At 38.8% G+C, this 15,601-nt stretch overlaps 1 protein-coding gene across 2 annotated transcripts; it reads right to left on the bottom strand.

Annotated features, from left to right (window-relative positions):
* Positions 1 to 831: 831 nt before the first annotated feature.
* LOC109030574 (proton-coupled amino acid transporter-like protein acs) lies at positions 832 to 14,619 on the bottom strand. 2 transcript variants are annotated; one of them, XM_072300793.1, is made up of 9 exons: positions 14,294 to 14,619; positions 10,301 to 10,438; positions 9,373 to 9,523; positions 7,979 to 8,100; positions 7,316 to 7,400; positions 5,681 to 5,953; positions 3,260 to 3,438; positions 1,918 to 2,093; positions 832 to 1,095 (listed from the first exon to the last, which is right to left on the bottom strand). In XM_072300793.1, exons 1-9 carry the CDS (start codon positions 14,359 to 14,361, stop codon positions 851 to 853), a joined length of 1,437 nt encoding a protein of 478 aa, XP_072156894.1. In that variant the 5' UTR covers positions 14,362 to 14,619; the 3' UTR covers positions 832 to 850. The 2 variants fall into 2 exon arrangements, with proteins under 2 accessions (XP_072156894.1, XP_072156895.1); XM_072300794.1 differs by having other exon boundaries at positions 14,290 to 14,328.
* Positions 14,620 to 15,601: the final 982 nt, after the last annotated feature.

Raw genomic sequence — 15,601 nt, 5'->3', positions numbered from 1 at the left:
GGGGGGCATCTTGGAGGGCAACGGACCTTAATTTTTTTTCAAATGAGAATACCCCCTTTGTGAGAGCTCGTTCAAAATAGCATAAAGGAAGAAAACTTTTCGCGCAAACCGAAGTCGAAATCTCAAACCGTTTCAAAATGGCGGCCGGTTAAATTTCCAAATGACCGGTTAAAGTTCAAAATGGCCAGTCAAAGTTCAAGACGGCCAAAAATTGACACCAGTTATTTGTCGATGGATTTGTGTAAAACTCAGAATTTAGAGGTATTTTGACACGAGAAAAATTTAGAGGTATTTTGACACGAGAAAAATTTAGAGGTATTTTGACACGAGAAAAATTTAGAGGTATTTTGACACGAGAAAAATTTAGAGGTATTTTGACGTTATATTTCAGGGGGGCCCCTCTGAAAATTTGAGGGGGGCCAAAAAGTAATTTTTTTTTACCTAGGAACATCCCCTAAGTTTCAAATCCTTGCCTCAATCAGGTAAAAAGTTGAGGTGGGTCGAGGGGACTTTTGGATCACCCTGTGCATACAAAGTATGAATATAAAGTATATCGACGGTGAAAGTCGGCAATCACATAACTCGGTTTGCGACGTCGCAGACTTCCTGTCATACTTTATTTTTTAAACGGAAAACTACTCAACGGTAATTCTTTAAAACTGCCGTGATTTTTCTTCTATGTGCGAGGAAAATTCTGCAAAAACTTCAAGGAATCGTGTCCATTTGTTCTCCTTTAAAAAAATAACATAGTTGCGGAGATTTTCAGACACCGCAAACGAGTTATGTGATTGCCGACTTGCACCGTCGATATTCACTAGTATAACACAGTAATGAAACTAACAGATCAATTTTATTTGAGGACAGACTCATAAATTTCTAAAACAGTGACCAGAACGGAGACAAGAGCGAAAACACCAGTGAGTAAAAGAGCAACGTTCTTGAATATGAAGAGAGTGAATTGAAAACCAGTGTACTTTTTCCAAAACGTGAGTGAGGAGATGATGACGGGAAGCCACATTCCGAGCACGGGCATCACCAGTGAACCAACCAGGGCCGTAACCAGCTCCAAGTTGGGAATAGCTATACAACAAAGAACTGGAAGAAGAAGACCACATTATACTATCATTATTAATTAAAAGCGTTATGCTTTAAAACATTCGTCCAGGAATACTGCGGTTGGTTGGAAGCGTCCAGTGAATTCAGATTGACCTTATGAGTTGGTGCGTTAAGATCGCCTTCAATTTCGAGTGATACTGTGGCACGCTCGAGTGGTTGAATAGTGGCTTTGTACTCATGCAGGCTACATCTTACTTTTTGAAGCGACGGGCTGATTCTTGAATTTGAGAGGAAGAAGACAAAAGAGAAATGGTGCTATCCTATTAATCTCTTAGTTGACGCGGGTGGTTGTTATGGATGGAGGGAAATAATCGCCTAACTTTAGAGTATCCTAAGGGTTGCCGTCAGTCAGTTTTTCAGTTGCCTACTTAATCCATTCTAATGAACCGCTTTCACCAATACGATCCCCTCGTTCTCTCTTTTTCTACAGCTTCGTCTATCAATTTTAATGATTAGCCTGCTGGAAGCATATAATTTGCAAATTTCTTGGCGGATTGTAAACGCAGAAGTATATTCCATACATTTTCGTTGCTTTAGTGGTGATTTTTTACTCCTTTCCACAAGAAGCAAGTCTCGTTTTTGTTCTAGCAAAAGACTGTAACCTCTCTATTCAATTTTAAATTTCCGACGTTGTTTTCTACCGTTGTGTTTTATGAACATTTTAGGATATGAAACGCTAAAAAATGTCGAATTCAACCAAAAGAAGAGCAGCTTTACGGTTGATTATGTGCACAGACGGTTTTTATATATGCAAAAGAATGGCGATCGTTTGTCAATGAACAAATATGATAAATCACTTACAACAGGCACATGTTACAACCGTTCGAAAGGCGTATTCCCACTGGCCCACGTGTTTCCTGCCCTCCAATTTGAGCTTCAGATTTTTGTGCCAAAGTTCTTCGATGACAACATAATTGTTAATGAGACAACTCATGAAAAGGGAGCCAGTCAGCAAGGCCCGAATCAAATATCCCATCCTGAAAATAACATTTATTTTGAATTCGAGCTTTTTATTTTTTTTCCTTAAAAAAACAATAGTTAAACACGTGGTGTACATAATGCACTCTGCGCTCTTACTAAAAATTTTACTTGACTGAGATAAGACTTGGTCAAAAATCCTCAAATATTTATATTCAAGTCGCTTTTACAGCGCGCCCTCAAAGATACTTGACGATTTTCGGTGATTGTCAAAGCACTGTTGCCGAACTGTGAAACGGCCTGAAACCCCATTTCCGTGGAAAGTACACCGAGAAAAATTTCAACACAAAAGTTTGGTTAATATGGGAAGTAAAACATGGTTTGAATCATCGGCACAATAGGCAAGGCTGGAATTAGATTAATGTTTAAGAGTGACAACAAAGCGCCCCCATGTAGTATCGCACGCGACAAACACGGACTGAGTTTTATTATAACTCCTGGATGCAACTATTCGGGCTCCGTGGATGGCCGTGTTGCATACGCACGAAAGCCCAGGCGTTTCGACACTCCAGGCGCTCACCACTTTATCCGTGGTGGGAAAACGACGGTCTCTACTGCGAGGATAAAAAATGACAAAGCACCTTCAATTCTTCGACTACACTACAAAGGAATCTCAAATGCACAAACAGTTGAACGCATTCGTAAGATGTGAGTATCTTCGAGCTTCAGTTTTGATTTCGCGATGAGTTGAGCATGATTTGTAGAGCAACCGTTCCTCTCTAAGAGATATCCTCTTAATGTATATGGAGAATTGAAGGCGTTCTATCATTTTGGCTCCTCTTTTAATAATGATCCATTGCCTCATTCGCCCATTATTCAAATGTTCATCATTAATGACTCTACACTGGAAAAAAAAAGTTCGGTAAATCCGAACTAGTTAGGATCATATGAAACTAGGTTTTGTTCGGTCTGTTCAACCGGATTGTTCGGTTTGTGCGACCGAATCATAATAAATTCTTACAGTTCGGTTCAGTGGACCTAACAGTTTGGCTGAGCAGACCGAATGTCGGTCGTGTGTACCGAAAAAAATCGTGGTTCTATATGATCCTAACTAGTTCGGATTTACCGAACTTTGTTCTCAGTGTATGAGGTATTTACCATAGAAGCTCCGTTTTTGTTTCATTAGAATGGAAATTTCTTACACATCCGCACTGCATATACTTACACTCCAGTTTCCGGCATATTCATGTTGATGGGGTTTCGGGTGTTTTCTCCAAAAGCCAAGTATCCAAAAAATCCCATTATGACGTAAAGAACCGTGAATGGGATCATTAAAACGTTGACTACACCACATGTCGATGCAAACTTCGCCGGTTCAGTCATCCTGTTTTTTATTGGCATATACTATAGTGAGGACAAAAATTTTCATGTACACATAGTGGTTTATTTTCATATTTCTCCTTTCAAGATTAAAAGAGGCAGCAACTGGGACTGAGACAGCATCCTTTTCATTAAACATACAGATTATAGAGATAAGAGCCATCTATCTATTGGAAAAGAGATTTTCTACAGAAAAACAATAGAAGGAGACAATTATTATGAGAAGGCAAAAGGCATTCTTTTTATAATTGAGACAAACACATACAATGCATACAATTCCGAAGAAGAACAGAAAAAAATTAATTTTTACCGAGCCTTTGATGCATTTATCCTTTCATGAAATTTTCGTGAGATGCAGGGCAATATTTCTCATACGACAAATATTTGATACTTACTCGGACAAAAGGTAAGTAAGAATCTTGGAACAATTTGTAAGATTCAAAGAAAGGCTCGACGTTCCAAAAAGAGTTCGCCGCACCCCCCACAGTTAGTTGCAGTAATTTTCCCCTCTGCCTGAGTAAAAGTTCGTCTTCCTCGGACTTACAAAAAGAGGGGGGCAGTGGGGGAAAGTTTCCATTTTTCCAAATCTTTAAAAACCAATATTTCACAAACGATGTGAGAGTCACCCTGGTAAAAATTGGCGATAGGAGCTGCGTTTCAAAATACCATAGGAGTTCTTATAGCCGACTGAAGAAGGCGATAGAAATTCATAAAGCTGGCTGTAGAAAGTGGAAAAAATCATACGGTCGGGCTATAGTTCCTATCGCCGGGCTTTACACTTTATCGCCTGGCTGTTGCTTTTTCGCCATCGGCTATAAAAGCCTATAAGAAATTGTGTAGAAATTCGTGTGCTTTGTAAAACCTTAAGTTTATACGGAATCACCTTATTATTTACAAAACGCACATCATATTTTCCTTTACTACAAATTTTTTTTTTTCATCAATTACATAGGGTGTCCCAAAAGTACTGCCCCTTTTTCCGCAGAGGGCTAAAGAATGCAGATATCAAAATGCGGTTTGTGTGAGGTTATAGTCCTAGTAATTACCTATAAAACAAGACCAAGTTGAGCTCTGTAGCTTAAAATTTGACCGAGATACAGCATTTTGAAAGTGACGTGTCAAGGTGCCGCCTTCGAGATTTTCAACATTTTTTTACGGACGAACCCTAGGACGAACAGACACGACGCATCTGCAGGTGGTCCTTTAAGATCCGGTGCAATGAATTTTTTGAGATGTCAAGCAACACCTGAAACTTACGCAAGGATAAATGACGGTCTCCTCGAACAACAGCAGCAACGGTACTGATTAATTCGTCTGTGGTGGAGGTAGACGGTCGGCCCGGTTTCGCGGGACTTTCCGTCGATTCGCGGCCGCCAGAAAAAGATTTAAACCAACGACCAATGCTACTTCTGTCCAAACAGTCGTCTTTATACACGCCTTTCATTTCATTAAAAGTGTTTTTTACTGACATTCCTCGACGAAAACAATAACGAATAACGTGGTGTTGTTCTTTTCTTAATTCGGTACTCATCGCGAAAGAAACTTCCAAAACGACAGAGGGATGAACTCAGATTGACGTGCCGGGAAAGCTTGACCAACTTGGATGGCACTAGCGGACCCTTTCAATCCTGTCGTTGGTCTGCATAGGGGCGCTTACACGTTGCCAAATGCCGCCTAAAACACAGTGTTGCCATATGTTTTTGGCCGCTTCTTCTTCTTTTTAAAACCGTTTCATTCTTAAACTTGGTTTTTTCTTTCGTAAAAAATGTTGAAAATCTCGTAGGCGGCACCTTGACACGTCACTTTCAAAATGCTGTATCTCGGTCAAATTTTAAGCTACAGAGCTCAACTTGGTCTTGTTTTATAGGTAATTACTAGGACTATAACCTCACACAAACCGCATTTTGATATCTGCATTCTTTCGCCCTCTGCGGAAAAAGGGACAGTACTTTTGGGACACCCTATGTAAATTGAGAATAATCTATACAGAGTGTGCAAACATTTCAAAATCATGAGTTGAAAAACGCTGACTCCACGAGATTAAATATTAGAGCCTAACACAAAGCGGAGCAGCGGCGCGCTGGCGCCTACAAACCTAACAGGGATACTTCACGCATTGCGCAATGCGTGAAGTATCCCTGTTAGGTTTGCAGGCGCCAATGCGCGTTTCGCGCTGGCTGTCCGCCCGCCGCGCCGCGCCGCAGCGTACTATTTGATGATTAAAATGATGATCATCATTTTGTTAGGATCATCTTTATAAACGTACCTCTCCGAAAGCTCCAAGTGCAAAGACTATGGTGCCAAAAGATAAGGCAACAGGTCTCAGTGACCCAATCTCCTTTCTTCCCTCTAAGGTGATTGGCTGCGAAAAGATAAAAACATATACGGCACCAATGCAAACAAGGGCACAGCCAGAGCCCATTGTTGCCCCAGGTGCCAAATGCTTTAAGTTTTTTATCCAACACAGCAATATAAACGGGCCGAGCAGAAGAAGCAGATGAAATCTTAGCGATGCTGGATAAACTAAGTGGTCACAGATCTGTAAGCAATACAAAACTTGATTCATTACGTGAAGAAGGCAAGACTTGCTAGGAAAATTTGTGTAGGTAATTACAATCAACCACATTTCTAAGCTGATCGTACAAAATGACTGGGCTGAGATAGGATTGCGCTAATGCCCCCTTATTTACCTTTTTGGAGATTCAAAGGATTGTGCGAATTTTTCGAGTACTGAAAACTCATATGTTTGCGCGAATATTCAATATTCAATGAGGAAGCATTAATCTAGCAATGTTGGTAGTATGTGGTGGATAACTAGATCGCGGAAGACTGTTCATTTTCTTCTCACTCACAGGCATGTCTCTCTTCGATGGATAGCCTTCGCAGCACGAATGAACCAGAGAGCTTTCAAAGACATTTAAACATGTGGCCACTACGCGGCCGCCGACCATTGAAAAAACTGCACTTAGAAAATTACAGAACAACCATGTTCAAGTTCTTAAGGAGATGAATGGATTCAGAACCCGACGGGTCACCCCAAAGAAAGCGTATATTCATTTCTTATTGCAACGTTATGCACAACTTTTAAGTTTTATTTCTAATAAATGTTTTTCAAAGCTACACACAGTTTTTCTAAAAAGTTTCCGCACATTTACGTAAATGGTCTCAAATAAAAGTATTGAAAACTTCGACGCGATATTTTCGTTCGTTCTAGTTTCTTTTAATGTAACCAAAAACGAATGAAATATCACCCCAGTTTCTGAATCGTTACAATGATGATACATGCTTTCCCTTTAATTATGGTAAAAACTGGATCAAAAAGTCAAGAATGATGACACGCAGTCGTACGTCATTCCTATAGTTTTGTAGGCACTAATTTACTTTTCTTGCCAATACTAACCGACTGCACTGCGTTTGGCGCAATGCGAGAAGTATTCATGCAGTCTTGTAGGCGCTTATATGGGCTTTACGCTGACCGCACTGTTGGGCGCAATGCGAGAAGTATTCCCTCAGTCTTGCAGGCGCTAATGTACGTTTATCGCCGGCCACACTGTGTTCAGCGCGATTATTGGAGCTCGCGTTAGAATAATCGTGGCATCGCATAATAGGGCTTAAAAAGCCTATGTTGTGTTTTTACGCCGTATGAGCAATCCAACGTTGCCTCGTTTCTCTCAAATAAATATTTTTTCCGAGACAAGCTAGGAAAGTTCTTTATACCTACGACCATTATTCAATCTTCTCACTTCATTTATTATCAGAATGTAAGACATCGATGATTTGTCAACAAAAATGTAGTCCGATATCTGCAACGTCGTATCGATCTTCTACAGTATCTCGATACTTACTGGATTTATTTTTAGTTTATTCTTTAACAATTTCTAAAAACTGCTTTTTGACGTACCGCTTTGATATTTTCAACGCCGAAAATCAGATGTGCACAAAAACTACCAGATTCGTTCATTAGTAGGAACGCACTGCAAGCTATTCTGAAAATTTAATGATACGTAGCATTAAATAATAAAACATACAATTATTTTACCAGAAATATAGTAATAGAATAGATACTTTGGAGCGTAATGAATTCGATTTACCACCACCACGAGTATTACTACATCACACAGAAAAAAAATAGATGGTGCTGACGACAGAACCTTCCGTTCACAGCGCTCCTGCAGTTTATTTGTTACTCTCACAGAATTTTTCTGTCGTGAGAACAGAACTTCGGTCGTGGGAACAGAGTACTCTGACCTCATATCGGAAGTTTCTGTGACTGTTACAAAAGAGGTGCAGGAGCCTTAAGAGCAGAACTATTTTTTTTCAGTGTAGAGACTCCACGGAGCGCTCATCAATCCGTTTAAAATTGAAGTGTTCTGCTTCTACTAATCTCAAAGGCAGGAGTCTTCCGCAAGATAAACATTCTAATCTTAAACTTTACATAAATCCAGAATTTTTCGAAATTTTTCATCTTTGAATTGAAATATTTTATTATATGATAAGCATTGTTAAGTCTTATGGATTTGCTTTTTCAGTTATCATTTAAAGAGGTACAAACTATTCATTTTACCTTGCAATTTTTTTAAATTTTCTCAGACTCCTTGGGCCCAGCTCAAATGCCGCCTCGGCTGTCTCTGGGTAAGTCATGCGCGGGATTCTTTTCCGCTTGCACAGCTCGTGCTCTGATTCTGCCTGTGACAATTTTACAATTTTAGCAAGAAAATTTAATGACCTACGATGGAAAATTCACAATTTTTGCACGTCTTTGCCCATAGCTGTCTCGAAGAAGATGTATCGTTATATTTTGTCATTATGATTTAATGACAACAGAAATTTGAATCGATTAAGATAGATATACAGGGTGATCCAGGGTTAAACGGCCAGACTGCGGGAGCCGAAACACCCCCAAATTGAGATTTCGATATTTTTTTTAGATAACTTGTTAATGCAGGACAGAAAAGTACAAATTTTCATGAGCTTTGGTTCACATCCGTTGTCAAAATTCAGGTAAAGCTATTACTTTCCGAAATTTTAGGGGCTCGTAGCTCCAACTGAGGGCTTTTTTGGAAAAAAACTTTAGACACCAAAAAGGTCTCATTTTAACCAATTAAACACGCTCCTGCAATATGGCCGTTAACCCTAAATCACCCTGTAATGTGTTCAATTTATCAGCTAAAGAGGAGCTACTTGCGGCGAAACTTACTGTTAGATTACAGAGTAATGCAATGCTGACGGTACCATTCAAAGGGAACAATTATTGAGCCAAAAAAATTTGAAAAATTAGATTTACAGTTTCCAGAAAGGACTCCGGAGCGTTTCAAGTGGGCCTTTCAAAGCTGTTTTGAGTTGCATTTCTTTATTAATCTTCGATTACAATGTTTTATTCCTTTCACTCACGTCAGTCCGTTAGAGTAGTGTGGATTCTGCACTATTCCTTCACTTCGTTACTTACACTGTTACAAATTTTAGTGTGAAATTTGGTGCCGCAGTCTAGAAGAGCCCGAAGAATCTGAGTGATATGAATGCAAGATCAAATTCATTCTCTTTACGGAGTCACTTACACTTCTACAGAGAGGAATATACCTTTTTAAGGAAGTTTCATACGCTCTCATGGAACGAATTTCACTTCGCACTCCAATCGCTCAGGTTCTGGAGGCGCTCAATAGACTCAAGTGTGAGTTATTCACCAAATGAATCGTATTCGATGCATTAAATACGTAAGATTTTATCGATATCGATTGGTTCATCATGTAAACTTAGCATAGCTTCAAAAGTCAATTGAGTAATTTGAGGGAACGGGTTTCAGCTTTTCCTACTGAAATCTTAAGACTTTTGTTGGAGGTTATGTTTTTTCGTTTTAAACCAAACGATACATCGAACCACTATCCAATACGATCTATTTCACTCCTCGATTTTTATCAGTGTACAGTACTCAGGCCATAATTATTTGCGATTTTTACTTACTATTAGATGCATGCTGGTTTTCGTTGCAATTCCAGCAAGTATCGTACCAGCAATTCCGAGGATGTAGCCTGCGTTGGAAAACGCCCTCGGCATACCAAAAATTCCGGTTCCGACACATGCCTTGGCCAGAAGTGACAATGTTTCACAGTATCTGAGAAAGCGAGCGGTTTAATTTATATATTTTCAGAAGAGTATCTTACAAGGAGGGACCCAAAAAAACGAAATTTTGATTTAACTTGGCAACAGTGGAAATTTTCGGAGTTCTACTCTGTCGTGCTAAGGAAGAACGCCGCATGAACATTCGAGAGTTGCCGAATTTCCTTCGGTAAAATATTTATTTTTAAGAAAAGTTATTAATATTTTTCCTTGAAATTTTCAGGAACCTTATGTTACATTGCGAGTAAATTATCTGAAAAATTGGAAGGAAAATATTCATAAGTTTACCAGGAAATTTGTGCTTCATCAAAGGAAATTGGGCAGCGTCTAAAGGTACATACTATGTTCTTCTTTAGCACGGCAGTACTGCTATGACGTGTAACTGGGAGCTATGAGTAGTCACCAGCCCAAATTTGCAACGCTGTAGCACATTTTTTAGCATTTTAGCATTTTTAGCATATTCATAGCTCCTAGTTACATCTCATAGCAGCGAAACCCGGTAATTTTCCATCGTTGCCAATTTAAGGCAAAATTCCGGTTTTTTTGGGTCTCTCCTCATACGTGACCACGGAATTGACTATACAAAATCATGTTAACAACTATTCTCCATGCACATTTAAGGAATACTTCAGTATCAAAGAAATGACCTATTTCAAATGATTGAGGTGCCTGAATATTAAACATAACCGTGTGCTTGGCCTGAATGATAGATGCCTCAAATTAATGAATGTAGAACATGACTACCTAGAAGGCTAAAAAAGTTACAACTTACGAAGTTGATTCGCCCGGTGGTTTGTGGTCATGCGGCTCGTAATTTTCACCAAAATCCGAAGAATCCATGTCGTCTACCACATTTAACTCGGTGGGGTTGGATGTTTTACTTCGATCCATTTTCTTAAGATGTGAACGCCTGAAAATGGGTGGGTGCCATTTAATTCATTGGTAGTGTAAATATGAGGACGTGCGGGCAACAATTGACCAAATTGTGCAGAAAAATCCGAATTAACGATGGGCGTTGCCGAGCGTTGCCTTGCTCTGGGTGCGGATATAATTGCTTGAATTGGCAACCATGTTCTCATGCTATGACGTCACCAGTGTTGTGAAATCGTGCAGGAAAATCTGATTTAAAGGGGTTGGGTGTGGTTTACTTCCCGGGTATGGCAACCGCGTGTTTATTGCCGGTTAATTGTTGCGAGTTGCCTAACCGTCAGGGGGCTACCAAGTTTTCTGTCTCATGGACAACGTTCCATACTTGTACTACATTTTGCAATTTTTCACTGATTTAAAAAAACGGATCAAACCGTACTAAAATATTCATAAAAACCAAAAATTATTTCATTCTAAAAGTAAAGTATACCTCATATCGTAATTTTTGAGAGAAAAAATAAAACTTACACTGATAGGAGGTAAAAATAGGGCCGCGAAGCGGCCCATTGATGGCGCGGAGCGCCTTCAGGGGGTTGGACCGCGTAGCGGTCAGGGGGCATTGCCCCCTAGTATTTGACTATTTGCCTAGGCATTTGACAAAATTCCTAATTTTACTATTTGCCTGCGACATATCGATTGCAGTGTTTGAAAATGTCTTTCCTCCCCCCCTCCCCTTGGCACCAAGTTTTACGAAAATCCGACGAGGAGGAACCGAGATAGCGTTTTAGGCCACGCCCGCCACCTTGGTTTTTTGAATTTTCGAAATTAGACTAAAAATTTGAATTTAATCGATGGAATGGGAGCCGATATATCAATTTAGGTTACGTCCGCCGTCTTAAATTTTCGAATTCAGAAAATTCAACTTGAAACGCGTCATATCCAAAATCTAAGTTCAGATTCGGCTTCCTCGTGAAAAATCGATGCTATTTCATGTATCATATGTATAATACCATAGCATAAAGAAAAGAGGGTAATCGTAGGCGTAAAGATTCTATCAAAGCCGGCCGGTATGCGGAAGTAGGCACAGAATTCAAACGTTTGAGCTACGCCGCCAGGCGCCGGCGTCAAGCATTTGGTTCGTCCGTTTCCGAGAAAACAAACTTCTTCTTACTCATCAGCTGACCCACTCCGAATCACCCATGTTGCCACGTCGGACTGATATGTTAGAATCTACACGTCTACGTTAATCTCTTTCCTTCATGATATGGTGACATATGATTCATGAAATTGCATCGATTTTTCACGAGGAAACCGAATCTGAGCTTAGATTTGGGATATTATGCGTTTTAAGTCAAATTTTCTTTTATCTATTTAAATCACTCAGGAAAATTTGCGGAAACTCATTAGAATAACAATGTGTATTCTTTTAAAAACATTGATCAAAAATAAAACATTGACGGTATTTGAATCCATTAATCTCCGAGATAACTTGAACACGGTTGTTCTACGACTTTTTACGTATGTTGTTTTCTTCCGCATTGGTTGTCGGCAGCGTAGCGGCCAAAGGCCCCTGGTACTAATGATAGTTTTCAAAATCAACTTGTTTCTACATTCAAAATTCCAAGGTAATGGCAGAAATGTATCAATTATTAATAATGTTTTAATAATGTGTCTTGTCAATTGTATGCTGTCGTGAAGCTAAACATCCCAGGTTTACCAGTAGGCTAGGCATGCACTATATTTAACACCATGTCAAGGCTTCAGTACTTAGAGGGGTAATTTTTTTATTTTCTATTCTACATAATCTCACTTGTTCAAGTAAGTAGCCTGAGCTTATTTGCCCAATGCTAGAAGCACTTTAGCCAATCATAAAAATAATCCTAGTTTGAAAATTTTGAATTGATTCTCGACATGAAAAGAAAAAATAGATAAATAAAATGCGGTTATAAATAACAACGAAGAGATATTTAATGAAGTATAAAAATTAAAATGAAGTGACTGAATTAAAGTAAAAGAATAAAAAATTGCAAGAAATAAAATAAAGTAAGGAACGGTGAATTACAGGGAAGAAATAAAGAATAAATAATCAAAGAAAAATATTATTAAGTAAAGAAAAAACAATAAAGTAAAACATTAAAATTAAGTAAAGAAACAAAGGAAAAAAAGTTAAAATAAAATAAATAAATAAAAAAGAAATAATCAAAGAAAAATCATATTACGTAAAGAAAAAAATAAAGTAAAAAATTTAAAATGAAGTAACGAAATAAAATAAAGTGAAAAACTGAAATAACGTTAAAAAATAAAATGAAATACAAAAATTAGAAAAATGAATGAACCAATCTAAGTATGTAGATTGAATATCCTGGTTTTCCGTTCAAATCGAAGGTATGTACAGGTTTTTCGGTCTAGATTCTCAACATACTGTATAGCTCAATCGTTAGGGTCTTCGGCTAGGGTTAGATAGGTCCTAAGTTCAATCCCCGCGGTAGGCAAAAAAAGTTGATAAGGTTGGATATGACTACAGCACCTCGCAACAAGTACTATAGTCTCATTTTACTCGATTTCGAAATTTGTTTCCGCGATTAACCCTTTTCCACCATCCCCTAGCTGCGAGCCCCGACATTGCACACCTTCGTATTCAATTTTTTTAGCCGTGCGTTTCACAAGAAAATACTCCTTTTTATGGCTAAAAACACAAAATATTAGGTTCTCCTTGCTTTCATGATTGATACACTAAACATCCGGATGGGTCAGTTTACCCTCTTTGAAGGTCTATCTCAGCAGCGTTGTGCGGGACGTCTACGGAGGACGGCGCGCTCGCCCAGCAGTGTTGGTGCGAATTACCATCTTTGTTGTCAACGCCTATCTGATCGCGGTTTGAGGTTTCTAACCATCATTTATGTGTGCTCGTAGTAAAATTGTTCTCAGAGGTCGAATCTGGGAACCCAAGATGGTAAATGTCACCTACTATCTGGCTTTAGACACCAAAGATTTTTTTCCGTGTGTTATGAATACTCTGGCTGTAACTTCTTTAACAAGTAACATCCTAGCTACGTCAAATTAACAACCGTAGCGTTCATATCAACATTCAAGAGTTATCGCGCAGATTTTAAATATCCGGAATGTTACTTCAGCATTTTTTTTTTCTTTTTTTCCCCGGTGTAGTTCATCATTTTCTCCTTTAGTTTATAGGAACGAACCATTTCAACCAATGGGTTCGCTCCATACCCTCTATGTCTTCTTTGTTTATAGCTTTGTTTACAAATTTGGGCAATAAGCCCGCTGCTGAACTATGCGTGACGCTAAAAAATACGGAAAACCAGCGGGCTGATTGTTGAAATTGATACACAAACCAATAGACAAAGAAGACATAAGGAGTATGGAACAACCTTATTGGTTAATTTGGGTGGTTGTTATAAACTAAGGGAGAAAATGATGGACTAACTAAAGGGCCTCTCGTGAGTTGCCGTTAGTTAGTCTATACCTACCTCCTTTATTCATCGCAACCACCCGCTTCCACCGAGAGGATCTCTATATATCCACTTGTTTTCTTCATCTATAACTTTGTCTATCAATTTCAACAATCAGCCCGCAGACTTCTAGGTATCACGGGAAAAAAGCGTTAAGGATTATCTCCTAAAACTGTGGTACTATACCACAATTTTTTGGATGATACGGACATTCCTAATTAATTGTGGTAGAACCGCAACATTTGGGTTAGTAACCTAATTTATTGGGGTACGACCACGATTAGTTCGTGTACTACTACAATTAATTCGTGTACTACCACAATTAGTTCGTGTACTACCACAACTAATTGGAAATGTCCATATCACACAACAAACTCGTGCTTTTTTTTATCCGTGATGAAATAGACATGGAAGTAGACACTACCTACCAAACGCCACTCACTGTACTGCCGGATAGAAGTAACGATGGAACCACTACGTTACAAAGCACTTGCATCCGATCTTCGTTATCATGGCACCATAAGTACAAGGGGGCGTTTCCGCTTCAAATTCAACTGATGATGCAATTACGAAGCAGAGCAGTCGCGAATCCTTTATTTTTGATATCTCAATTAAACTTTTGTTTTTCATTTGAGGTCCAATAATTATCATGTGGCGCTATACTTTACTACGATAACGCATGCGGCTTCGTCTTTGATCTCCAACCCCAGATGTTCCGACAAAAAATTCCATCAAGCTGAGGACCGCTTTACTGGAGGATGGTGAAATTTGGAAGCATATAGACTGTGAGCTCTTTATTTTTTGACAGGGACCAAGATGGCGATCGTTAAAGATGGACCCCGAGCATTCACGGAAAAGAAAATTAAGTGTTCATTTAGCATTTATATTGTTGAAAACATGTCCGACAAGATTCAAATGCTGATTTTACCATCGGAGAAATGCTAACTTAACTACGCCTACTGTAAAACGAACAAATTCTAATGTTGTGTCAGCATTTTTATATTGTAAAATCAGCATTTGAAACTTGACGGGATTTTATTTAACAATTTAAATACTAAGCAGCTGTTAATTTTTTCGGTGATTTTTTTGCAGCGCGCTTTATCTCGAAGACTAGTCGTCCGATTTTTGTTCTTTCAATCTCGTTTGAAAACTATGATTGTCGTTCAGAACTTTTTTTCATAATTTTCTGTTACCCTCATCATAATCGCGGCGCGGCGCATTGCCACCTATCCTCCATGCGCTCCAACTTTTACGATTGGTTCGATCATCTCCTTACACGACAAAATCAGTGGCGTGACTTGTTTTGCGATGTATCGATTGATCTGTCATTTAAATCTATGGAAAAGGATCGATGAACGAGGTGCTAGCAACGAACACCTAAAAATCGAGACTTTACCATAGTTTTAAATGGGGAAATATCGATAATCGATAATTGGACTACATTTTGCAAATTGGAACTATAAATTCTAGCCCGGTTTAAAAACAACGTATGTGCCATTAGTTTCCCTGTGCACATAAGTGTTTTTCCAGATGAGCCAGAATTTATAGTTCTCAATTGCTAAAATTCAGTCCAATTCACGCCTCGCCATCGGACAAAGTAAGACGTAAACTGCTGTTTTTGGAAATCTTACAGCTTACTCACTGAATGAACCACTTGAAAATGTGTGAATTAATGCAATCCGTAACTAATATCTGTTATTAGTTTGATGGAGATAAAAAGGCATTTTAATAGACGA

Source organism: Bemisia tabaci, chromosome 5 (genome assembly GCF_918797505.1).
Source record: "Bemisia tabaci chromosome 5, PGI_BMITA_v3".
NCBI classification, from domain to species: domain Eukaryota; kingdom Metazoa; phylum Arthropoda; class Insecta; order Hemiptera; family Aleyrodidae; genus Bemisia; species Bemisia tabaci.
The sequence above is the reverse complement of the archived record's forward strand: the minus strand, read 5'-3'. Positions and strand labels throughout refer to the sequence as shown.